This window comes from Phyllobates terribilis, unplaced genomic scaffold (assembly GCF_046119375.1).
Source record: "Phyllobates terribilis strain yellow unplaced genomic scaffold, ASM4611937v1 Scaffold_5__5_contigs__length_657084704, whole genome shotgun sequence".
NCBI classification, from domain to species: Eukaryota; Metazoa; Chordata; class Amphibia; order Anura; family Dendrobatidae; genus Phyllobates; species Phyllobates terribilis.
Genome location: NW_027362765.1, coordinates 220273003 through 220300044, shown reverse-complemented (window position 1 = coordinate 220300044; position 27042 = coordinate 220273003). Strand labels below are relative to the sequence as shown.

At 41.9% G+C, this 27042-nt stretch overlaps 1 protein-coding gene across 1 annotated transcript in view; it reads left to right on the top strand.

Annotated features, from left to right (window-relative positions):
• The first annotated feature begins 743 nt into the window (after positions 1–743).
• The window catches only part of IFT52 (intraflagellar transport 52), a 48323-nt gene continuing 22024 nt past the window's right edge, over positions 744–27042 (top strand). The window contains exons 1-11 of the mRNA XM_073681164.1: positions 744–1057; positions 6524–6636; positions 12413–12500; positions 13509–13638; positions 16200–16275; positions 21097–21168; positions 22014–22140; positions 24697–24783; positions 25461–25529; positions 25636–25790; positions 25885–25972. Of these exons, the coding sequence (XP_073537265.1) occupies positions 1013–1057; positions 6524–6636; positions 12413–12500; positions 13509–13638; positions 16200–16275; positions 21097–21168; positions 22014–22140; positions 24697–24783; positions 25461–25529; positions 25636–25790; positions 25885–25972 (1050 nt within the window). The 5' untranslated portion in view covers positions 744–1012. The remainder of the gene's footprint in view (positions 1058–6523; positions 6637–12412; positions 12501–13508; positions 13639–16199; positions 16276–21096; positions 21169–22013; positions 22141–24696; positions 24784–25460; positions 25530–25635; positions 25791–25884; positions 25973–27042) is intronic.

Here is a 27042-nt window from a genome sequence, read left to right as displayed (position 1 = left end):
TATACTTACCTTATGATGGCCCCCGGTGTCCTTGTCTTGGCTTGCCGGCAGCTCGCGGTGGACTAAAGGACCTGCCGACGTCAGCAGTGGCGTGACCCGTCACATGACTAAATGACGTCAGCGCAGGTCCTTTAGTCCACCGCGAGCTGCCGGCAAGCCAAGACAAGGACTCCGGGGGCCATCATAAGGTAAGTCTAATATTTATTTTATTCTTTTTTTTACAGGTTCTATGGTACCCAGGTCTGGAGGAGAGTCTCCTGTCTTCCACACCAGGTACCATCCGCACATTGAAACGCATGGAATCCGCATGTACATATACAGTGATGCGTAATCCATGCGTTCCAATGAAAGTCAATGGTGACGAAAACGCAGCACTTCAGCAAAATAATTGGTAGTGCTGCGTTTTTTTCCGCAATGATAATCCGCAGCGAAAATCTCCGCATCATGTGCACAGCACATGCGGATTATCATTGGGAACATGGCAGGCCTTCTACCTTGCGTTTTTGCCCCTGCAGAAACGCTTAAAAAACGCATCGTGGGCACACAGCCTTATACTTTTCCTCTGCTTGTTACACTCCTGGTTTTGGCTTACAAATACTGAGGTAGAATACTGACCAAATACTGACCATGTGAACGTGGTTTAACAGCTGCAGTAATCTCCCACAGAGTTTAGTGTGCGGCACTAATACAAGTCAGTTACATGTTTCTCCAACATTCACTTCGTTCCTGGCGCTGGGAAAGCGGGGAATGCTGGGAACTCTGAGGACAGTTTGCCACCACTAATATGGCTGCTCGCGCCGGCTATTTGTGAGGTCTGGGGGTGGGCTTTCTTGTATCACTCACAGACCCCGTTGGTGCGGCGGGCCCACCACATACCTGCAGCGTCCCCGGGCCTCCGGACTACACTGCAGCCTGGCGGGTGATAGGCGTCACACCTGTGAGCGGGGAGACCAGGCCAGCATCACGTGACGGCGGTTGGTTGCTAGGCAGCGGCGGCTCCTGGATACTAGTAATGCAGCGCGGAGGCTTCGGAGGAAAGATGGGGGTCAGCAAGCAGGTAACGTCCGGGGCTGCTCACTGGACTCCCACCTGTGTGTGTGTGTTAGATGTGTGGTGAAGTAATGGAAGGGGCAGAATACATGAATACTCCAGGTGTGCTATGGGCACTACAACCCCCAGCGTGCCCACCACAGCTACTACATGCTAACTGTATCAATTAAAGAGAGAGAAATATTATATAGAGTATTGCTGGACTTTGTCAATAAAGTTTGTTGACGATAAACATGTTGTTGTTTTCGCCCTTCAGGCCAGGATTATGTGCCGACTGCAGTCACATGACCAAAAACATGTCGGATCTGTCTGCAGGTCGCTGTCACACAATTGTGCACAATCACCATCGTATTGTGAGCGATTCGCCGTCACTTGTAACTTTCACTGGGTTCTAGGCTGGAAAAGTCTCCTATGACTGCAAACCGGAGATCCCAGCTATGGCCTCTCTGCGGCTGCTGCGACGTGGCCTGCGGCACATTGGTGGTCATTAGATGTCATGTCCGAGGACCTAAGTCGCCAGGTAGCTCCCGCCTACGGGGTGGGGGGCGTCAGTACATGTTCTCATCCACATGGATACAACTACAGGATATCTACATAGATCTCATGGACACTAACCTCATTGATCGGTTTCCCTTAGGCTTAATTCACACATTGGTATTTTTGATCAGTATTTGTATGCCAAAACCAGGAGTGTCTCCAAAACACAGAACAGGTGTCAATCTTTCGATTATAGTTTTTCTCTATATGTTTTACTCCTGGTTTTGGGATACGAACACTGATGAAAACTACTGACCGGATACTGATGTGTGAATGAGGCCATCGGACCATATCAATAAAGTTTATAATGTAGGGCACCGGACATGGCCACACATTGTAAGTCTTGGATATCATGGCTACGGGTACTGCTATGTCTGTACAAAGATGAGTGAGTATATGTATTCCTTGTCTGGGTATATACTTGGCGTAAACCAACAGCATACCATGTAGGCTAGCACTCGGGGGGGTCAAGTTGGCACATACAATATGTGATAAGGTTTGATCATGATTGGCGGACCATCTGATGTGTAAGTGGGCTTCTCGACTTCCCCTGACAATTACATTTCAGCGTGTCCAATCCTTTTGGGGGATAGCGGTTAGCTGCACAAGCATTTTGCGACATTAGGCCACGGTCATACATTCAGTATTTGGTCAGTATTTTGCCTCAGTATTTGGTGAGTATTTGTAAGCCAAAACCAGGAGTGGAACAATCAGAGGAAAAGTATAATAGAAACGTCACCACTTCTGTATTTATGACCCACTCCTGGTTGTTTTAGCTTAAAAATACTGAGGTAAAAAACTCACCAAATACTCAAGTACATGTGGCGGTAGAGTAGTATTTAGCTTTACCCTCTGAGTACATGCACACTGGCATGAAACATTGTAGGCTCTGCTGGGCTCTGTATGTACAGATCTATTTTTCCCTGGAAGCAATAATTCTTCAGAAACTAGAACTCCATACTTAAATGGAGTGTGCTATGTCAGATTTGGACGAAATCCAAAATCAGAGACATAATTAGGTACAGAGCATTTGGGTGACTCATGCACCTCTATTTAAAGGGGTTCTGTACTGGATATGCTATAAATGTTCAATAGATGCAGGTCTACTGCTGGAACCCCATTTGTCAGGGAAAAAAAAGGTGGCTGCGTGTGCGCGTCTATCTCCATTCATTTCTGAAAATTGCAGAGCAAGCTTTGATCCAGTGATATGCGAAATGTCTCTGATGGAACAACACTTTAGGCCGGTTTCACACGTCTGTATATTTCCGGTACCAGAGATGTCCGTATGTGTTTTACATGTTGCATCCATGTGCCTCATCAGGATCACACGTACCATCGCCTGGGAATCGCGTTGTTTCCAAGCATCGGGTGCTGAACGCTGCTCTCATCATGGTTCCCTACCGGCGCCGTGATCAGCACCGGCAGGGACAATGATGAGGGTAGTAGTATTCTGCTCCCGCAGTGTCTCTGTGTAAAAATAAGAATAAAATAATAAAAGCCTTATACTCACCTGTCCGGAGATATAGCATGCGACTGCTGACACAGAGGAGCCGAGGAGAGTGAGCCGCTCCAGCGAGCTGGCCCCGTAGCTTAGGAGCGGTGGCCTGTCACTGACTGAGCGTTTCTCCGGAGCCGCTCATTCTCCCTAGCTCCTCTGTGTCAGCGGTCGCATGGATTACAGGGGGGGGGGGGGACACTTAGGACAGGTGAGTATAAGAATTGTATTATTTTATTAGCTTTTCACAGGGACACTGCTTGAGCAGACTACCGCTACCCTCATCATTGTCCCTGCTGTTGCTGATCGCAGCACTGGCTGGATCCATGATGAGGGCAGCGTTCAGCACCCGGGGCTTGGGAACAGCGCGATTCCCAGACGCTTGTACATGTCACACGGATGTCATCCGTGTGGTACGTTTTGCGGACCGTGCATCCATGAAAAAAAGGACATGTCAGTGTGTGGAGCACATGGAAACACGGTTCGTGGAAACACACTGACATGTGCACAGGCCCATAGATTTTAATGGGTCTGCGGCATGTGTCTGTGTCTCTGGTACGTGTGGAAACTGTCACCACTTGTACCGAAAATACTGACGTGTGAAAGAGCCCTAAAAGAGGTTTTACCTTTTCACAATTTATTTGCCTATAGATTTATTGATGTGTAAAATATCATCCTGGGCTTTTCTTCACCCTCCCCAGGTCCAGCCCTGCCTCTCACCACTGCTCTAGTCTTGGGCTGCATTGGTGACGTCATTACTATTGCACTGCAGCCAATCACTGAGCTGATGTAGAGGCATGAGCTGTTCAGCTCAGTGTTTGGCTGCCGCACTGAAGTCCTGTTATCACTGTTGCAGCCGATCAACAAAAACCAGAGGAGGCAAAAGGCAGCGCTGGACTTTGGGAGGGTGAAAAAAAACAGTTTGATATTTTATACGTCACTGAGCCTATAGGCTAATAATAAAGTTTTAAACCCAACAACACCTTTAAAAAGGACCTGTCTCCAAGTCAAAAGTGCCCAGTTTTGCTGCTATTTTATTCCCTCTGCTCCTCTGAGCATTCTGTTTGTTTTTATTTTTTTAATGGGAATCTGTGAGCAGATTTTTGTTATGTAATCTGAAGACAGCAGGAGATAGAGGCTGAAACACAGAATTCAGGATTTCACTTGTCAAAGTGCGTATTGCTGTTTATTTGATGTGATGGATTTATCACAAAGACTAGTGGACTAGTCTCATACTGTGATAAGCAGCTCACTGTCTATTGACTTTGTATATGGAGAGCCTGGTGTGGACAGGGTTAAACTGTGGCCTGTGGGCCAAATCTGGCCCGCAGGGTGATTTTATTTGTCCCGCGACACCAGAACCACCACTCTTATGTGGGCCCACTATTCTGTATGGAGGACTTTGCGGGGCCCACTATTCTGTATGGAGGACTTTGCGGGGCCCACTATTCTGTATGGAGGACTATGTGGGGCCCACTATTCTGTATGGAGGACTATGTGGGGCCCACTATTCTGTATGGAGGACGATGTGGGGCCCACTATACTGTATGGAGGACGATGTGGGGCCACTAACTGTATGGAGGACGATGTGGGGCCCACTATACTGTATGGAGGACGATGTGGGGCCCATTATTCTGTATGGAGGACTATGTGGGGCCCACTATACTGTATGGAGGACTATGTGGGGCCCACTATACTGTATGGAGGACTATGTGGGGCCCACTATACTGTATGGAGGACTATGTGGGGCCCACTATACTGTATGGAGGACTATGTGGGGCCCACTATACTGTATGGAGGACTATGTGGGACCCACTATACTGTATGGAGGACCTATGTGGGGCCCACTCTACTGTATGGAGGACCTATGTGGGGCCCACTCTACTGTATGGAGGACCTATGTGGGGCCCACTCTACTGTATGGAGGACTATGTGGGGCCCACTCTACTGTATGGAGGACTATGTGGGGCCCACTCTACTGTATGGAGGACTATGTGGGGCCCACTCTACTGTATGGAGGACTATGTGGGGCCCATTATTCTGTATGGAGGACTATGTGGGGCCCATTATTCTGTATGGAGGACTATGTGGGGCCCATTACACTGTATACTGGTTGGTCTGCGACTTTGTCCAAGTTTTTAATTTTGGCCCTCTGTGGGTTTAAGTTTGACATCCCTGAACTAGGGGGAGTGGTTCACAGGGTAATAATGCAGAGCAGCTTAAAGAGAGTCCTGTGAGCCACCATCCCTTGGTAAAGACCATAAAAATTATCACTAACTAAAAATAATAACGGGAGTACTCAAAGGAGCAGTGTGTGTGTGTATGTGTGTGTATGTGTGTATATATATATATATATATAGATAGATAGATAGATAGATAGATAGATAGATAGATAGATACGTACATACATTAAATGTGTGTGTGTAAAAACTTGTGACAGATGCCCTTTCCTATTTTGACCTCATACATGGAGTTGCAATGTGGCCATGTGTGACATGCAGAAGTAGTGCTGGTGCTTTAAAAGCATCCAGCAACTAGAGGGGTTAACACAGCCACAGGAGAAGGGGAGTGTTTTAGCAGAGCCCCAGGGGGATTGTGAGAAAGTTGTTTACTGTCTGGCTGGAGCCAAAGAGAAAGGTGGTGTGTGTGTTCTGTATCTCACAGAAGCGCCCCTGCAAGTGAAAAGGATTCAAGTCAGGAGTGAAGCTAAGCACAGGTCAGGTAGAGTTCCTGAACTAGCAGTGCAGAGTATTGTCAGGCAGAAAGATAAGGACTGGAAGAAATGGTGTCACAGGGATCATCTCCCTCAGCAAACCTCATCCTCAATCTCACTGTGCTGTAAAGAATGCTGTGTTCATTAATGTGCCTTTGCATTAGAACTGTCCTGTACTACTGCGAAGACTGTGAACTGCTGTGCTGCTAAGGAAACTGTATTGTTTGTCACTGGAGCCTGTTGCTCATAAGACTTAACTTGCACTGGCCGTGCGGCTTCTTATTAAATGCTACTGTCTACCGTTTATGAAGACTCTTTTCAAGTGTGTCTGGTCAGAAAGTGAAACAACCTACATGTCTGTGCCTGAGGGTCAAAACCCCTGTGTGCCTGAGAGAAGCTGCAGCACATGGTCTGTGGTCGCCCTGAGTAACGGTTCCCCCAGGTTTCCAAAGAATTCATCTAACCTGTCTCACTCCTATCTGAACCTAGCAGTGTGCGTGTAACACATGTACATGTGCCCTTATGAGTGAATTGTGTGTATTTTTAGCCATATTGCTATTAGATCATTTAATAAAGTATAATATCAATCTTAGCTGCCTGAGATAACTATTCTGTTTTTAATTCAGTAATTTGCTATAAAAGTTCTATTTGTTTCCTATTATGTGGTCTATTAAATCTGCCTAGTTTGTATTACTTTTAATTATTCACTTTTTATCTTTTGTTCTTAGGTTGCATCTGATCAGGAGAATCGTACCACCATCTTGTTTAATGTGTCAAAGAACGAGAGTGGAGGGTACAAGACTCTACAGAAAAGACTCCGGGCCCACTGGAAAATACAAAGGTGAAGTATTTCAAGATAATTTAGTTCCAAGACATATCATTTTAAATGGGCTATTAAATCTAGCCCCTTAACGACAGCTGTAATGCAGTTTTACCGCGGTCATTAAGGATACTTATTCAACAGCGCCGTTAAAAAGCGGCTCTGCAAAATAAGTGAATAGCGCCGACTAGCAGCGGCGATTTCTGCGGATGTCAGTGACAGCTGACACCCTGCAGTATCGGCCCCGGCTAGTCTCTATGCCGGTCGGAGCCGATTAACCCCTTAAATACCGCTGTCAATAGTGACAGTGGTATTTAAGTTGTTTACTTACTTCTTGCGACCCCCTTAGTAACCATCGGACCCCCGCGATGAGAATCGTGGGTCTTGATGGTTACCATGGTACCCTGAGATCATGTGATGATCCCAGGGCCTGTGAGATTCAGCAATAAGCTGGATCTCACAGGCAGAGTGAGTGAGTTCAGAAACTCACTGACAGGTCTCATGCACTTCAGTACAGGAGTACTGCAGTGTATGAGACCAGCAATCAAAGTGAGAATTACACATGTCCCACACCCAAAAAGTAAAAAAAAAAAGTGTAATTAAATATGTAAAAAAAATGCACAAAAAAGTGCACACAAATCACTAAAATCCATTTCACCGCTCAAAACTCAGCGTTTGTGATAAAACAAAAATAAACAAAAAAAACTTACACCTAATTGGTATCACCACGTTCAGAACGACCTGCTCTATAAAACTGTTGCGTTATTTAGCCAAACCGTCCCGCAAAGCCCTAATATGGCTCATTCGGCAAAAAAATGAAAAAGTTACAGCTCTCCGAATGCGACGATGCAAAATAAAGTTCTTTTTTGTAAAATACAGTTTTTAGTCTGTATAAATAGCAAAACATAAAAAAAATATATAAATTTGGTATCGCTGTAATCGTACCGACCCGGCGGACAAATCAGTCTTATCATTTTTGGCGAACGGCGCAAAAATAAAAACAATAACTGAACTGCTGTTTTTTGTTCATTCTGTGTCTGAAAAATCTGAATAAAAAGCGATCAAAACTTACTATGTGCCCCAAAGTGGTACCAAAAAAATCTGCAACTTGTCCCGCAAAAAATAAGCCCGCATACTGCACTGTTCACCAAAAAATAAAAAAAGTTACAGCTCTTTATAAAAAAAAAAGCATTTTTACTGTGTGATGGCAGCAAAACCTAAAAAAAAACATATAAATCTGGTATCGCTGTAAATCCGCCTTATCAGTTATACCACACTGTGAACAGTGCAAAAATAAAAACTATTCTAGTACTGCTGTCTATTTCTTCATTCTGCCTCCGAAAAAAAAGGAATAAGGCTCTGTTCACATTTATCCTGCGCTCTCCGCTGAGCGCTTATGTCGGCGTTTCTGTGTAAATTCACCAAAACCACAATTCAGACAAAAAACCCAGATGGAGCCACTCATTTATGAGGCCGATGGAGTCCCTTTGGACTGGTCTCTGTTCCGGCGGCGTACCATCATTTTAGGCTTTTTTTTAGCGCACAAGTGTGAACGACCACAGATCTGTGCATGCCTAAAAAGATGGAGACCACTAGAGCCGGCGTCAAATGGACTCCAAAGTGTCTCCATCTGCCTCTTTGTTGTGGGTGGTTTCTTTGGGGGTTTCGTCTGAATAACATTTTTGTGGGATTTACACGGAAACCCTGTCGTAAGTGCTCACCGTAGACTGGCGATCCATTCTTATTCTGGAAGCAATCAAAAATTATGTACCCCAAAATGTTACCAATAAAACCCCTAATTTATCCCACACAAAACCAGCCCTCTCTCAGGTCCGTCATCTGTCCCTCGGACTATGGGGGGGTCTCACCTTACTGGTAGAACAAAGACTCTGGAAAAGCGACATGGCTCCTGTCCCCTCAAATAAAATCTAGTGAATTCTGCGCACCCAAATCCAAATGCACCCCCCTCCTTCTGAGCCCCACTGTGCCTAAACCGCAGTAAGCAGCCTCATGTTTGGCATTATTGTAGCGGGGAGAGCACTTAACAATTTACGGGGTGTGTGCCACCAGGAGAAATGTATGGGGGTTCTACAATATATGGGGCACTACACTTTATGGGGGCACAATGTATGGGCAATAAACTGGCATAATTGGAATTCTCCAGAATAAAGCCTGGCGTGGATGCTACATAATGGTCACTGCTGCAGTAGATGAATTCATTGAGATGTGTAATTTCTACAATGGGGTCACCATTAGGGTTTTTCTGCTTTTCTGGCACCTTAGGGGCTCCGCAAATGTCACCCACAAACTATTCTACCAAAATCTATGCTCCAAAAGCCAAATAGTGCTCCTTCCTTCTCAGCCCTGACGTGTGGCCTAACAGTAATTTCTGACGGCATATGGGGCATCATCGCGTTCGGGAGAAATAGCATAACAAATTATGGGGTCCGTTTTCTTCTATTATCCATTGCAAAAATTACAAATTTGGTGCTGAAACTACATTTTTGTGAAATAAATTAAAATTTTCAGTATGACCAGCTAGTGTTATCAAATTCTGTGTAGTACCTGTGGGTTCAAATTGCTCACTATACTCCTGGATAAAATCCTTGAGGGGTGTAGTTTCCAAAATGGGGTAACTTGTCAGGGTTTTCCACTGTTTAGGCACATCAAGGGCTCTCAAAACGCGACATGACACCCGCAGACCATTCCATCAAAGTGTGCTTTTAAACCTTCACTCCTTCCTTTCAAAGCCGTGCCGTGCGCCCAAACAATAGTTTTCCCCTACAGATGGGTTATGTCCGTACTCAGGAGCAATTGCATAACAAATTTTGGGGTCCATTTTTTCCTGTTATCCTTGTGAAAAGAAAAAAATTGGGGCTAAAAGTACATTTTTGTCAAAAAAAAATTGGATTTCTTAATTTTGCACGGCTCTACGTTATAAAATTCTGTGAAGCACCTGGAGGTTCATGGTACTCACCACACATCTAGATAAGTTCCCTAAGGGGTCTAGTTTCCAAAAGGGTGTCACTTGTGGGGAGTTTCCACTGTTTAGGCACATCAGGGGCTCCCCAAACACGACAAGGCGTCCGCTAATTATTCAAGCAAAATTTACATTCAAAAAGTCAAATGGCGCTATTTCCCTTTCAAACCCTTCTGTGCGCCCAAACAGTGATTTTCCGCCACATATGGGGTATCTGTCAGGAGAAATTGCACAACAAATTTTGTGGTCCATTTTCTCTCGTTACCTTTATGAAAAATTGGGTCTGAAGTAAACATTTTGTGAAAAAAAGTTAAATGTTAATTTTTTTCTTCCTCATTGCGTCAGTTCCTGTGAAGCACGTGAAGGGTTAATAAACTTCTTGAATGTGGTTTTGAGCACACTGAGCGGTGCAGTTTTTAGAATGGTGTCACTTTTTGGTATTTTCTGTCATAAAGACCCCTCAAAGTGACTTCAAATGTGATGTGGTCCCTAAAAAATGGTTTTGTAAATTTTGTTGGAAAAATATGAAATCGCTGGTCAACTTTTAACCCTTATAACTTCCGAACAAAAAAAAAGTTGGGGTTCCAAAATTGTTCTGATATAAAGTAGACATGTGGGAAATGTTATTTATTAACTATTTTGTGTGACACATCTCTCTGATTTAAGGGCATGAAAATTCAAAGTTTGAAAATTGCTAAATTTTTGCCAAATTTCCGTTTTTTTCACAGGTAAACGCAAGTCTTATTGAAGAAATTTTACCACCATCATGAAGTATAATATGTCACGAAAATACAATCTCCGAATCAGTGGGATCTGTTGAAGCGTTCCAGAGTTATTACCTCATAAAGTGACACTGGTCAGAATTGTAAAATTTGGCCTGGTCATTAAGGACATAATTGGCTCCGTCCTTAAGGGGCTAGAGTTAGAATCATCAGTCCAGGTGATCTATTGATTGCTGTGAGTACAGCAGGGAAATATAGTTTTGTGTGGCAAATGAAGGACAACAAGATAACACACGGCAATGGCGTATTCCCCAAAAAAGGTGTCGTTCCTTTGGCAATGTATCTACATCAATGACATTCATATGCCTAAATAGAGAGTTCAATATAAATAGTGATTTATAGAATACTGTTAGTATATGGGATCAATATGTGCAGTTCCAAATATTGGTTCCCACACCTTGGGTGCTGCTGTATTGTATTGTTCTCAAGTGTAACTCCACTACATTCACTTAGAGGGAACCTGTCACAGTGAATATGCAGTACAATCTGAAGGCATCATGTTATGGAGCAGGGGGGTTGAGTAAATTAATATATAGTTTTGTGAGAAAAGATTCAGTATTAGGGCTCACCCACACAAGCGATTATTTTCTCTTCCGAGAGAATTGGATCTGTTATGGTAATGACACTTGGCTCAAACGCTGATCTGAGTTTGATCCGAGTGTCCGTTTACTGTGATCTAATTCTCTTGCATGAGAGAATTGTATCACAGGTGTGGAGAAGATGGAGAACTTAATTTCTCTATCTTCTCCATTGTCTGTATACATTGTAAGGCAGCGGCGTTTCCGCAAGTGAATTTAGTGAGACAGTGACCCAGGCAAATTAAGTAAAACGTCCTTTATTGTCCAGATATTGCAGACATGAAATTGCTCACCTCCAGATTGCAGTCGGGAACACTTAAATAAAGTTGCACCCCCATATGGTTCTCGGGTGCTAACGCGTTCGTCCACGTCGATGGCTCTAGTCTGTGTTAGCTTCACATAGCAAGGTATAAGTCCACCTTCAGCTCTGCTACATGTGAAATCCAAACACAAACTGACACACCCAAACCTTATCTGTAGGTTTAAATGAAATTCGTGGCCATAAGCCACTTGTAAGACCCGGATTGGAGGGAGAGATCCGTCCCACTACCATCATGCAGATCTCTCCAAAAATAAAAGTCAAAGACAGGTTTTCCTAAACTGGCTTGGTCAAATAACTTGACTCTATCCACACTTTTATTTTGCATGGTAACCACAGCCGTGGCTGTGAGTACAATGCAGTCCAGTGGTTCAGTATGCTTCTAAGCACATTCTGGGCAATTCATAATGGCCCTATCTCACAACACGTTAATTGTTTTACTCTCATCCATAGACTTGAATGGGTGTGCGTGATCCAATTTGCGGAGTCACTCGCAGCTTGCTACTTTTTTTTTTCAACAGACCAATTCAGTCTGTAGAAAAAAATGCAAATCTGCACTCCCCCATAGTATAACATTGGTCCGACTGCTACCCGATAAAACATTGGATAGCACCAATTCGAGTTATATGCTCATATGAGCGAGCCCTAACTTTTGTTTTCATTACCAAAAATTTCAGAAAGAGATAAGGATTACATGATGGAAACATAAGTTATACTGATTTTTCACTCCACTCCCCCTGCTCTATAACATAGTGCCTGCAGATTGGACTGCATATTTATCGGAACTGGTTCCCTGTAAATGAGGCAAAGCTTCAATACCAGACATCAGCTCAAGGGTGATGGTGACTCTGTGTTTGGTAAAAGCTAAAGAGATAGCAGTGGTTCATTAAGCTGAGTAGCCTCTTTTTCCTTCATTCAGTAGGATCTGCATCGATAACATATTGATGGCATAATCTATGGACTCAATAAGTATTAATTCCACAGGACAATTTATAAAATATATTTTGTTTGTATTGGTGACCTCATGCTATCCAAAATCTGTAATGCACGACATTATATGTCATATGTAGAAGCACAGCTTATTTCTCCGATCCCTAGTGTATGGGTCTTCTTTAGCAGCTTTTTCATTTCTTTTTAGTTTGAAAGAAGATATTACGCCTGAGAAGTTGTCAGGTGTGAAGCTCTGGATCACTGCTGGACCCAGGGAGAAATTTACAGCGGCTGAGGTAAGCTTTATAGAAACATGCCTATACACTAAGTACAAATCAGTTTATCATTAGCGAAGAAAAATTCCACATAAAAGGGTTTTTTGGGACAGGCAGCAAATTTATCAATGACTGTATAATGCTGAATCATTATAAGTATGTAGTTTCCTCACTGTTAGGATTCTGCTCTATAATATCTTCACTCTTAGGACTTCGCTCTGTAATTCACTCACTTTTAGGATTTTGCTCTACAATATCCTCACTCTTAGGATTCCGCTTTGTAATATCGTCACTGTTAGGATTCTGCTCTGTAATATCCTCACTGTTAGGATTCTGCTCTGTAATATCCTCACTGTTAGGATTTCGCTCTGTAATAGCCTCACGCTTAGCATTCCGCTCTGTAATATCCTCACTGTTAGGATTCCGCTCTCTAATATCCTCACTGTTAGGATTCCGCTCTCTAATATCCTCACTGTTAGGATTCCGCTCTGTAATATCCTCACTGTTAGGATTCCGCTCTGTAATATCCTCACTGTTAGGATTCCGCTCTGTAATATCCTCACTGTTAGGATTCCGCTCTGTAATATCCTCACTGTTAGGATTCCGCTCTGTAATATCCTCACTCTTAGGATTCTGCTCTGTAATATCCTCACTCTTAGTGTTCCGCTCTGTAATATACTCACCCTTAGGATTACGCTCTGTAATATCCTCACTCTTAGCATTCCGCTCTGTAATAGTCTCATGGTTAGGATTGCGCTTTGTAATATCCTCACTGTTAAGATTCCGCTCTGTAATACGCTCACTCTGTTTTCCGCTCTACTTGCTAGTTCTAGCAGTTGTCATGTGACCACTCATATTAGCATTTACATGCCAACTAGTTTTTAAGAGCCAGAATGTGCACATTCTGGCTCTTAAAAACCCATTCAGAACAATAGTAGTGAGGCAGATTGTTTTCCTAAACATCTCTCAGCACATTAGCTTTAGCTTGGACATTTAGCATTGTCTTTTCCGTTTCATCCAACTTCACAGTTTGAAGCACTGAAGCTGTTTTTGGAGAAAGGTGGTGACATCCTGGTGATGCTGGGAGAGGGAGGAGAGACCAAATACGATACCAACATCAACTTTCTGCTTGAGGAGTATGGGATAATGGTAAACACTGGTAAGGATCCACTGCCTTTTTTTAATACTTCTATAGTTGTATTACACATAGTATTTATTATGTCTATACTTTTTTTGTCCTGATTTTGATATTTAAATATTAATTCTAGTTATCCATGGGATCTGTGGTTATTTTTGCTTTGGTGTTTAAGGGGAACTTATTAAAGGGATTTTCTTGGACTATATATAGGTTGTCACACTCTAAAATGTTTTGTGTCTCAGATTGGTCCTGGTTACTTGCAAAGGGACAAACCACCACTTTGATCGAGGGATGCTGCTTCCCCAAATATAGAAAATGCAGCTATAGCATAGTGCTAAAGCGTAGAACTCCTTTATTGTGGTTGTGATGCAAGCATGACAAAGGAGTTGGACCCACTCTGAAATACGTCGCAAGCACAATGTAGGAATCCTTCACTCTATCGTTTTACTTTATTGGCATTTTTTACATTTAGGATAGCAGCACCAGTCAAGGTGATTGTTTGTTCCTTGCATGTTGCCTGCCGTTCCATCAGAAGTCTGGTGAGACTCCAGGCTGCTGCATCCCGCATCTGCTCTCCGGGTTGTCGCGCATCTAGCATTACACCATCATATTAGTAGTTCTGCTATTCCGCTAACAACTGATATGTGTGTGTTGTTGTTGGGTAATGCCCTAGGTGCACTGGTATTTTTCTTTTGTCTATTTTTTTAGAACAAGGTCCTGGTTACTGACTTAAAGAACTGTGGCTATAAGGATTGGTATCATCAGGACTGCAGACTGAATTTTGTCACATACGATCTTTCAGAGTCTGTGCACATTCTGATCTCTGGTCACTTACAAAGAGATGCATCAGACTTACAAATAACAATCTATATTTATTAAACATGGATTTAATGAAACCCAATAAGGCTGTGTGCCCACTATGCTTTTTTTAAGCATTTCCGCAGCGGCAATTCCGCTGCAGAAACGCTTAAAAAACGCTTGGTAGAAGGTCTGCCATGTCCCCCAATGATAATCCGCATGTGCTGTGCACATTCTGCGGAAATTTCCGCTGTGGATTATCATTGTGGAAAAATCCGAAGCATTACCAATTATTTTGCGTAATCGCTGAGTTTTCGCCGCCATTGACTTCCATTGAATCACTTAATATCCGCAAGACTACATGTGTGCATGCAGATATTAAGCGATTCAATGTGCGGATGGTACCTGGGTCTGGAGAAGAGGAGACTCTCCTCCAGACCCGGGTACCATAGTACCTGTTAAAAAAAAAAAAAAAAAAAAAAAAAAAAGAATTAAAATAAAAAATATACATTATACTCAACTTCTGATGGCCCCCGGTCTCCATAGTGATGCGTCCTGGCTTGCCGGCAGCTCTCGATGGTTTAAAAGGACCTGCCATGACGTCGTTTAGTCATTTGATGAGTCACGTGACCGCTGATGTCGGCGGTCGCGTGACCTGTCACATTACTAAAGGATGTTATGGAAGGTCTTTTTACATGACCGCGAGACACCGGGAAGACCGGACGCACCGGAGAAGGAGAGCGGGGGCCATCGGAAGGTGAGTATATGTTTTGTTTTTTTTTGTTTTGTTTTTTACCATTTTTATTCTTTTTTTTTTTTTTAAGCTAACTTGGTCACACTATATAAAATCCATGCCGGTTGCATGGATTTATATAGTGTGACCAAGTTGTCAAGCACTTTCCAAGTGATGCTAAAATCGCTTGGAAAGCTCTTGTCAACCCGCATGCGAAATCTCATGATCAAAACCCTTCTCTTCCGCTTGTCCCTGACAGGAAAAACGCATGTACAACCCACATGTACAATCCACATGCGTTTTTTCTGCCAGCGAGATGCAGAAACGCTCAGAAAAAATCCGGAGCATTTCTGCATCGTAGGCACATAGCCTAATACTTATATTACCTTCTCATTCTCTGTCTGATACATTTCTTTAAACAAAATAACAAATGTTACTTTATATAGTATATGAGCGCAACCTGCAGCACTCCAGCTGTTGTGAATCTGTCAGGGCATGCTAGGAGTTGTAGTTTCTCAAGAGACGCAGGTCGCTGACCCTTAGTGTTTCGGAATAGCTGATTTGCCCTACAAGAGAGAAATACCTACCTGACCCCTATTAGTAGTTTGGCTGACTACAGATTCATGATTGATGTTGAAAATAACCTCGGCAATCAATGGATATGAAAGAATATGATATTGACCTTCATCAGTATTGCAGACTGCCAGTGAAAGTGTGCGTGGCTGAACGGCCCGGACAATGAGTCTCTAAGGCTATCTGAGCGGTGACTTGTGTATGGCCTGGACTACGCGGTATCCCCCGCTAGTAGAGGTCAATGTGGACCGAAACGTTTAATTTGGACTGCATATTATAATAAAATATCATATTCTTTCATATCCATTGAGTGCCGAGGTTATTTTCAATATAGTATGGGTTCGGCCCCTACTCGTGCACCACTTTAAACAGCTGTGCAGTGTTTTTTGCTTCTACAGATTCATGATTGTGATTTTTGCTATGATTTTGGCGAATGATGAAGAATCTATTCACTAACAAAATATTACTTCCTTTGAAGATGCTGTTGTGAGAAATGTTTACTACAAATACTTCCACCCCAAGGAGGCGCTTATTTCCAATGGAGTATTGAATCGGTAAGTCCACTTAGCTGCAATCAGCAAAAATAGAAGGGAGTTTGTTAGAGTTTAATATTCTGCCAACTGAGTTTGATAAAGGAAGATTAGTCATTTGTGATATGACCCTTGATTGTGTATTTAAGGCATTACCTACAAGGTTTAAGGCTTCATGTGAATAATCCATATATTTCTACACCACCCGAAGAATGAATGCACCTTTACGAGAAATTTCTTCTTGAAATGTTGGATGCTTATATATCCCTTATTGCATCTGCCATATCTTGGATAAACAATAAATTAATATATTAATATATACAATGTGCTAAATAAATACAGAGTGATAGACACAACACAATGACCTTGTTAGAGAAGGTTCAATCGCTTGTTTGGATAATGTACCAACCTCATGTAAATTCACACTGGCATCATGAATTTCAATCACTATGGAACACTGAAGACTATTTCATGTCGATTGCATTGAACTTTATTGGCTTATGATTGAAATGAAATGGTCAGGATTCCCTCTTTAGGAAGTTCATTACTTTTTATGGTAAGGATTTGTATACAAATTAACATGTTAAATTGCAACCCCAGGAAGGAAAAGTTGTGGAATTATATAAACAAGAGGATGAATAAACACATTAATTTATGTGCATTGATGACAAAATTGAAACAACATTTTCAAAACCTCTTCATTTATTGCGTATGAAGTATGCGTTGTCACACACAGAAATACATGCACTTACACACCTTTGCAGCTATTAATGAATGTCTGAGGAATGTTCAGCCACACTGAATGCACTTGGGCATGTTAATCCATCAAGATCCGCTTCTGGCAGCTTCATTTGTAGTTGCCGACCAATGACATCTCAGAGGTGCTGGGATGAGATGAGAGACAAGTCCGGAGACGCTGCAGGCCACAGTAGCATGTTTAGGCCAGACAGGCTTCTCACAGTTGTCATGTTGAAAAATGGCTCCTTTAAAGATATGGGTGTATCACTGTTTCCATGACCAAATCAATGTTAAAAGAATAAAGAAAAAGGGGTCTAGCTACTGTACATTATGCTACCACACACAATATTCCCAGAAGTGTGATGTTCCCTTGTGAAGCCCTCTTAGTAGCGTTCCCCACATGGTCTCCGGACCAATTTTCAGCTATCATTGCACTTAAGACAAAAGTGGGACTCGTCACTAAAGAGGATAGACCTTCATCCCAGCCTTCATTGCTGTCTTGCTTTGCACAGTGATAGCCTTTGAAAGCAGAGGCATGAGGTCAGTGGAACACCTGTAGCTGGACGTCTGACTTGCAGCTTAATGTTGTGCAATTGTCTTTTGATGGTTTGTGTTGACGCTGACACCTTACACTTGGTATGCAACATCCAATTTTACTTGCAATACAGAATGGATAAATCGTGGAACTAGTAGTATGACTATTTCTCCAAAGTGTCCCAGGAGCCATTTTTAAAGATGACAACTCCAGGCCGCATGTTGCTCATGTTACTGTAAGGAACCTACATGGCCTAAACGTACTACCATGGCCTGAGGCGTCTCTGAACTTGTCTACCATCTCATCTGAGCACAACTGGGATGTCATTGTTCAGTAATTGCAAAGGGAGCTGCCAGCATCGGATCTTGATAATTTGCTGACCCAAGTGCATTCAGCGATGCAGAACATTCTTAAGTCAGCCATTAATAACCTCAGTGATAGCAGCTAAGGCGTGTAAGTGCGTGAATTTTTTTTTTTGCACCATTTTCATATTATTAACATGTCTATCCATCCTGTGACTTCCATAAATCCAAGACTTGTCCTTCTTGAGGTTGCAATTTAAGTGTAGAGGAGTATACTTGTATGTATATAAATGGAAAACCTGTTTTATGGCACTGTGGTACATGTATTTAGTTTCTAAATGTGCTCAGTTTTTTTAAGTAAAACTTTTGCAAAATGTAACATGTGGCCATTATGGGGAATGATAGTTTAATTTAGTGTCTCTGATCTTCAGTTTCCCTACTTTTTTCATTACAAAGGCTTTCATATCCTGATTGCAGGTCACATTGAAAAGATTTTCCTAGACATGTCCAAGAAGGCCACGACCCACTATCAGTATTTGGTCAGTATTCAGTCAGTATTTTTTTCTCAAGAGTGGGAGCCAAAACCAGGAGTGGAACAATCAGAGAAAAGGTATAATAGACACAAGTCACCAATTCTGCATTTATCACCCACTCCTGGTTTTGGCTCCCACTCCTGAGAAAAAATACTGACCAAATACTGACAGTGGGGCCGTGGCCTAACAAGAATGCTCATATACTGGCCAAAGGCACCTATAAATTTAAAGCATAACCGTTGTTTTAATTTTTATTTCATAAATCAAAATTCTCAATTTCCTAGTAAAGTCGGTGAAGACAGACTTTCCCTTTACTGAGATAGGAGATGGCTGCTACTGCTAAGATTCTATGTAGATAGGAGTGGGGGAGGAGAACGGAGGAGTCATAGGTAGAACTACTCCCCCCTCCTCTATATACAGAAGCTTGTAATATACACTACCGTTCAAAAGTTTGGGGCCATTTAGAAATGTCATTATTTTTTAAAGAAAAGCACATTTTTTTTCAGTGAAGCTAACATTAAATGAATCAGAAATACACTCTATACATTGTTAATGTGGTAAACGACTATTCTAGCTGCAAACGTCTTGTTTTTATTGCAATATCTACATAGGTGTATAGATATCCAATAACCACCACTCCAGTGTTTTAATGGTACATTGTGTTTGCTAACTGTGTAAGAAGGCTAATGGATGTTTAGAAAACCCTAGAAAACCTTTGCACAAGTATGTTAGCCCAGCTGAAAACGGTTTGGGCTGATTTCAGAAGCTATAAAATTGACATTCCTTTGAGCTAGTTGAGAATCTCGAGCATTACATTTGTTTGTTCTATGAAACTCTCAAAATGGCCAGAAAAAGAGAACTTTCATGTGAAACTCGACAGTCTATTCTTGTTCTTAGAAATGACGGTGTGTACTACTCCCTTCAGAGGAGAGCACAAACAGGCTCTAACCGAAGTAGAAAGAGAAGTGGGAGGCCCCGCTGCACAACTGAGCAACAAGACAAGTACATTAGAGTCTCTAGTTTGAGAAATTGATGCCTCACAGCTCCTCAACTGCCAGCTTCATTAAATAGTACACGCAAAACGCCAGTGTCAACGTCTACAGTGAAAAGGCGACTCCGGGATGCTGGCCCTCAGGGCAAAGTGGCAAAGAAAAAGCCACATCTGAGACTGGCTAATAAAAGGAAAAGATTAATATGGGCAAAAGAACACAGACATTGGACAGAGGAAGATTGGAAAAAAGTTTTATGGAATGACCAATCAAAGTTTGAGGTGTTTGGATCACACACAAGAATATTTGTGAGACGCAGAACAACTGAAAAGATGCTGGAAGAGTGCCTGACGCCATCTGTCAAGCATGGTGGAGGTAATGTGATGGTCTGGGGTTGCTTTGGTGCTTGTAAAGTGGGAGATTTGTACAAGGTAAATGGGATTTTGAAAAAGGAAGGCTATCACTCCATTTTGCAACGCTATGCCATACCCTGTGGACAGCGCTTGATTGGAGCCAATTTCACCCTACAACAGGACAATGACCCAAAGCACACCTCCAAATTATGCATGAACTATGTAGGGAAGAAGCAGACAGCTGATATTCTATCTGTAATGGAGTGGCCAACGCAGTCACCAGATCTCAACCCCATTGAGCTGTTGTGGGAGCAGTTTGACCTTATGGTATTCAAAAAGTGCCATCAAGCCAATCCAACTTGGGGAGGGGCTTCAGGAAGCATGGGGGGAAATTTCTCAAGATTACCTCAGCAAATTAACAGCTAGAATGCCAAAGGTCTGCAATGCTGGAATGGCTGCAAAGGGATCATTCTTTGATGAAAGCAAAGTTTGAAGGAGAAAATTATTCTTTCTAATAAAAATCATTATTTCTAACCTTGTCAATGTCTGGACTATATTTTCTAATCATTTTGCAACTCATGTGATAAATAAAAGTATAAGTTTTCATGGAAAACACAAAGTTGTCTGGGTGACCCCAAACTTTTGAACGGTAGTGTAGTTTCAGAATAATCCTGTAATTATCCGAAATTCAGTGTCCACACAGAGCTTCCCTTGATGTTTTGCACTGTGGGAAGTGTAATCTTAATAGCAGTTACATTAGAGTAGTAACTTACTGTTACAGAGAAAGTTGGCTGATCAGTTGGATTTTATGAGCTCAGCCAGATCGTAAGGCTAGATCCACACTGTGTTTTCCTGAAAGGGTTTGGCCACTACTATTTCATTGATGGTGTGGGTGCAACACTCTGCACCCTCTGCCGATCAGCTGTAACTGGCGCCAGACGGAATTTCTCCGATGCTGCCAGAACAAAGCAGCTCCATCATTTCTACAGCACCATAGTTTTGATGGAGCTGCTGTTTTCCTGCAGCATCCAAGAATTTCTGGCAGCTGCAGATAACAGCTGATCAGCGGGGGTGCCGGGTGTTGCACCCCCTGAAATCAGATATAAATGGCCAACGTATCAATGGAAAAGTATTGACCAAATCCTTTAACGATGTACAACTCCTGACGTTTAGCCGGCGCCTGTGACATCCATCATACAGAGACCTGTCTGTATACTGCGTGGTATACTTTTTTTTTTTTATTCCGTTCTACTGTATATAGACAAAAAGATCCAGAGCCTGACATATACCATAAATTACCTCCCTTGGGTGAATGGGAAGTCTACAATAAACGTACACCGCAGATGCTGCTACAGGATAAATAACTGGTGTTTTTTTGTCACTTCTTTTTTGCAGAGAGATTAATAGAGCGGCTGGAAAGAATATCTCAGCAGTAGCTGATGATGAGGGAGAAGGGAACAATTCACAGTAAGTACTCAAAATAGTTGGCAACTGTAGTGTGTCAGCGAAGCGAAATAAAATGTGTGATACATCTGTAGGTGCCCATACACACACATACACGTTGGCCAAACCTAACAATTTTTTTTTAGGCTCAATTGACCGTCCAATATGTATGCATTGTGTCCCGACTCCCCGACAGCAAATGTCGACGCAAAAAAGAATCAGTAATGTCGGTTGTGAGCAAGATGAACCCTATATTCTCACCAAAGTATATCCAGTGAATAATGAACAGGTAGAAACCCTGAAAGTATACAATCTACAGATAGTTCCCGATGCTCAACACATCACTGCCCATATAGGACACCTGAAAAAAAAACTTGTCCAATGCATTTTCTCACATTAGAAGAGACTGCTGTAAATCATCAGGGACCCAGCAGCATTAGTGATTCAGGTCCAACATGATACATTTTTTATTTATATATTTTGCTGGCATATATAATGCCATTCATTTCACAGCGCTTTACAGATGTTTTATTGCTGTCCCCATTGGGGCTCACAATCTACATTCCCTATCAGTATGTCTTTGGAGTGTGGGAAGAAACCGGAGTATCCGGAGGAAACCCACGCGAACCCGGGGAGAACATATAATCTCCTTGATTGAAAGAACTATATTAGATAGTGTGTCAAAGATTACGTGCCTACGAAATTGTTATTCCACTCTGGAACTGCTTCCTTTATACAGCAGCGTGGTCTACTCTGAAACGTCAATCTGCCTTTTTTTACTAAAATATTACATGCCGCCATTCTCATGTATAAAATGCTATTCAAACAGTTATTCATCTTCTACTTGTGTTCCTCTCCTTTACTTACAGGGGTTTGACATTCGTTTATCCATTTGGTGCCACACTTAACATTATGAAGCCGGCAGTGGCTGTCCTGTCCACAGGCTCTGTGTGTTTCCCACTCAACAGACCAGTCATGGCATTCTATTACTCTAAGGTGATACAATGAAGAAATTCTGGCGGGTTAAATTGATTGTAGCTGTTTGTAATGTATATTGATTATGGCTATTGAAAATGTTGTTCTTTGTTCTACTAAAATGTTCATTCCGGATATCTATGTAATCTGAAAATTCTGAAAGAATATGATTAGTCTGACAACCCCTTCCCAATCAGCATGTTTGACCCCAGTAAAATAACAACACTTACACTCCCCTCCACTGCCGTTCTGCACTCGCTCACCCGTGGATTTTGTCACATTTTTATATCACGCTATACCTGCGCCCTTTCAGCGCTGGCTTCACTCTCCCTACCTACGGATGAATCAAACATCAAGAGGGGGCAGACATGCAGATTGAGACATGGCTGTCCGTGTGACATCCACTTTAAGTTACCATGATGAGGTTTTGGTACATTTTTAAAAAAAATGCAGCGTCTTGCAGATCCAGAAAAGTAGATAGGGTTTTTACGAATATCACGCCCATTGTGCTTTTTTTTAGTACATAGTTTAAACTGACCTGTGGTGCATTTTTGAAATACGCAACATGTCAATTTCTTTTGTGGGTATGCTGAGTTTTATGTGCATTTTCCCCATGGAATTGCATTAGGTGCATAAGAGGAGAAGCTCTGCCTCTAGCTTATCACCCCTTCCCTCTGCAGAGAATCTTATCAGCAACAATTGTCATCTCCAATCTCAATAATGTAACACTCTGTCTTCACTGAATACAGATTTTACCCATGAATTAAGAATTTTGAAAATTAATGATCAGTGCTGACGGAGAAAGAAGCACATTTCTCTGATTAGATATATTACAAAGTTGCTTATTTTCACGTGTACTATTGATTTATAAAATTAAAATTTAAGTTCATTACTGTTTATGAGGATACTTAAACCTGTGATTGTTTCTTCACATCTACAATACTTTCCATACTTCACTATTACTTATTGTCAATTTCTGATTCTCTATGAAGCCCAGGAGCATGCTGTTAGAGATACGTGTCGGCTGTATAAAACGAATGGCACCTGCTATGTGTAAAGCTTGCTCCTGAGCCCACTCCACTCAGTGTTCATCGTGACAGATTTGGGAATGGTTAAGTTGCTTTGCAAATACTTAAAGAGTAATTGTCACTTTAAAATTTTGTTTCCTAAGTTAATAGTACAAGTGAAAATAAGAAACTTTGTAATATGTCTTATCAGAGAAATCTGCTTTTTTCTCCTCCAGGACTGATCTCAAATTTCTCAATTCTAGGGTAAAATCTGTGTTCAGTGAAGACAGGAGATGGCAGTTACTATTGGTAAGATTCTATGCAGATGGGAAAGTCGAAGAGGCTCTGCTTCTAGCTCGTCTCCCCTTTCCGCAACTTAGAAGAAGACAGTTGCCACTGATAAGATTCTATCTCCGTAATATAAAAATCTGTCTTCACTGATTACAGATTTTTCCCCCGAATTGAGAATGAAAAATCAGTTCAGAAGAAGAAAGAAGCAGATTTCTCCGATAAGATATATTACAACGCTTCTTATTTTCACATGTACTATTGATTTATGCAATACAAAATAAAACAATGGTTACTCTTTAACTTATTTTATTCTAAATGTGAGATGTTGTTTTATCATTGCTCTGCAGTGTTGTGCCCACATTTGTTTTTGTTGGTTTGCATAGTAAATACATTTTTATTTCTATAGCGCCAACATACTCCGCAGCACCATTAATAGCAATCATTTGCTCTGATATGTGCCGCATGTAAATGAGCAAATTGATCGCAGTTGAAGAGTAAAAATCATTCATTAGTGATGGCTTTGGTTGTGCATGCTTAGAAGTATCTGGGATCTTCCATTCATAGTTTCCTAGTCATTACCCGGGCAGTGCGGGAGCTCTGATGACATTTTGCACAGTTAGAACTTTATGCCCATGTACAAGTCTCCGGGAGAGGAGTTATAAAATGTATATTCATTGAGGTAACATTTCCCTGTCTCTTAGCTGTTTAGCCTTTACCATTTTTTGGATGTTTCGTAGCAACAGACTGTAATCTGTCACTATGGATGAGTTTGAATATATTAATGTTGTGCAAGTCCTCCCGTCTCCTTCCACAATACAAAGAACAATTATAGAGTTTACTGATAATGTGAGATCTTGAAGTATCTGTTTTCATATCCAAACTGTTAATAATACTGACTTCTCAGACTAGTGCCGGTACTCTGCACTCACTACTGTGGCCCACTCCAGGCCCTGGTCTGCTATCATCAACATCTGACGAGGGCACCGTGCCAGCTGCAGCCTTCACCTTCTGTTCTTCTTGGATAGGATGTGAAGGCTGCAGCCCATCATCAGCCAATGGTTACTGATTGGCTGCAGGGGTCACATGACACTCTTCTCCTGGATGTTGATGGCAGCAGACCAGCAGAGGGCACAGTACAGCTTACAGAGAAGCGTCACTGGTCCAAGAAGAGAATGTTGTTGTTTTTTTCTTAAACCACAGTGGGTCTAGGGTGGACAACCCCTTTTAAAGTGGCCTTTAAACAGACTTGTGCTGATTTATCTTACCTCTATTCTTTCAGTCACATGGAGGGAAGCTGGCTGTGGTGGGATCATGTCATATGTTCAATGATCAGTACCTGGATAAGGAAGAAAATGCAAAAATTCTGGTAAGTTTTTGCTGATTTACCATTGTGATTGTCTCCGGATGTATATAGTTTGTGTATGTATGAGTGAAAATGTATTACTCTCCTTGAGCAATATTAAAGGGTATTTGTCAGTTGATTCATGCTACCCAAACCATAGACAGCATTAATCAGAGCCTGGCTGCAGAAAAAATATATATTGAACAGTTTACCAGGGACCATAGGAAAAGACGAGATTAGTCCGGTACTTCCTCCCCAACACCACCACCCGGCTAGCTTTTCCCTGCAGCCCTCTAGTTGATTGACAGGTCTCTCCCAATGAACACACATGGGAGAGACCTGTCAGTCAATGAAAAATCAGCAGTAGCTGTGTGGTTTTGTAGTGCAGTACCAAAACATCTTGCAACAAGGAAACCTCTCCAATCTCATATATGTACGAATAGGAATGAAAAAACGCAAGGAGACCGAGCTATATAATTCAATGACATATAGTCTTCCTTATATCTAAAGATATGACAGAGACTGTGTGATTAATATATCTGTGATAAATTCATCAAAACTATATGCACAGGAGTCCTTTCTATAAATTATTATGTAGCGTTTGTTAAATTTAACATTGCTGCAGCGTAGATATGCTATTGGTAGAAATGTTACAAACTTTGCTGTCACACGCAGTAAATTTTCTGGCTTGTTATAAACAGGATGTGCTTATGCAGTGGCTCACTACTAATGACATCCAGCTCAACCAAATTGATGCGGAAGCTCCGGAGGTGAGTGTAGTAGAATTAGCTTAATCCTATAAGGCTGTCAGTAAAACGGTTGGCGTTTGAGGTGCTTGTTTTGGCTGTTCCCGTTCTGAACCTTCTTATCTTCCAGATTTCAGACTACACTATGATCCCCGACACCAACAAATTATCCCAGCAGCTTCGCGTCTGCCTGCAGGAAGGAGATGAAAATCCTCGGGATTTCACAACTCTGTTTGACATGAGTATCTATCAGCTGGATACTTCTTCTCTCTCCAGAGTTATCAAGTATGTGTCTGGCTGTTTATGGTGTTCTCCTTTTATACTTCTGTCCTATTTTGTCAGCCATTGGTTTCTGATCTCCAAAATTATGACTTTGCAGAGCCTACAAAGAACTGAATGTGAAGCATGAGACTTTGCAGCTTATCCAGCCACAGTTTGAGGCTCCGCTCCCCGCTCTCGAGCCTGCTGTATGTACTTTATAAAGTTATCTTTGATTCTTACACATAATGTGGTAACTGTCATCTTACATTGACATTTAAAGGAGTTGTCTACTTTATCTTCAGAAATATTGGGGACTTGATTTTGTGGCACTGACTAATATATATGTATTACAGGTTCTCCTATTGCACTTGTTAGTACTGCCATCCTCACAGATTGCATAGCTCTCCTGTCCTCAAAATGGCAGCTGACTCAGGAGCATGTGATAAGATCTGTCCATCTCCATCCTCCTAAGTGCAAAGCAGATTTCCCATGTGTAATGTTTTTCCATTGGAGGACAGGTCTGGCCACATACTCCAATATCAGCTGCTAGGATCATGGGGAGAGTGATGTGTTGCATTGTGTTGACGTGTATTCGGCAATAAATGTACAGTTAGGTCCAGAAATATTTGGACAGTGACTGAAATGTCGTGATTTAGCTCTGCATGCCATTATTTTAGATTTAAAATGAAACAACTGAGATGCAATTGAAGTGTAGACTTTCAGGTTTAACAAAAATATCTTGTGAAACGTTTAGGAATTGCAACCATTTTTCTAAGCCTCCTCATTTCAGGGACTCAAAAGTAATTGGACAAACTAACTTTACCATAAATAAAATGTTAATTTTTAATACTTAGTAGAGAATCTTTTGCAGGCAGTGACTGCAGAAAGTCTTGAAGCCGTGGACATCACCAAACGTTGGGTTTCCTCCTTTGTGATGCTTTGCGAGGCCTTTACTGCATCTGACTTCAGTTGTTTCTTGTTTGTGGGTCTTTCTGCCTTAAAAGGGAATCAGCAAGTTTTTGCTTTGTAATCTGAAGACAGAAGGAGATAGAGACTGAAACACAGAATTCGGAGCTATGTCCTTTGTCAAAGTGTGCTGTTGTTTACTGTGAAGGATTTATCACTAAGAGATTAACATTGCTGCACTACATTAGTCTGGCACTGCCCCCTCCTCCTATGATAGGCACCTTACTGTCTATGGACTTTGTACACAGAGAGCCTGGTGTGGGCGGGCTAGCTTTCTCAGCTCTGCTCCATTCTAAATCTATCTGATTGT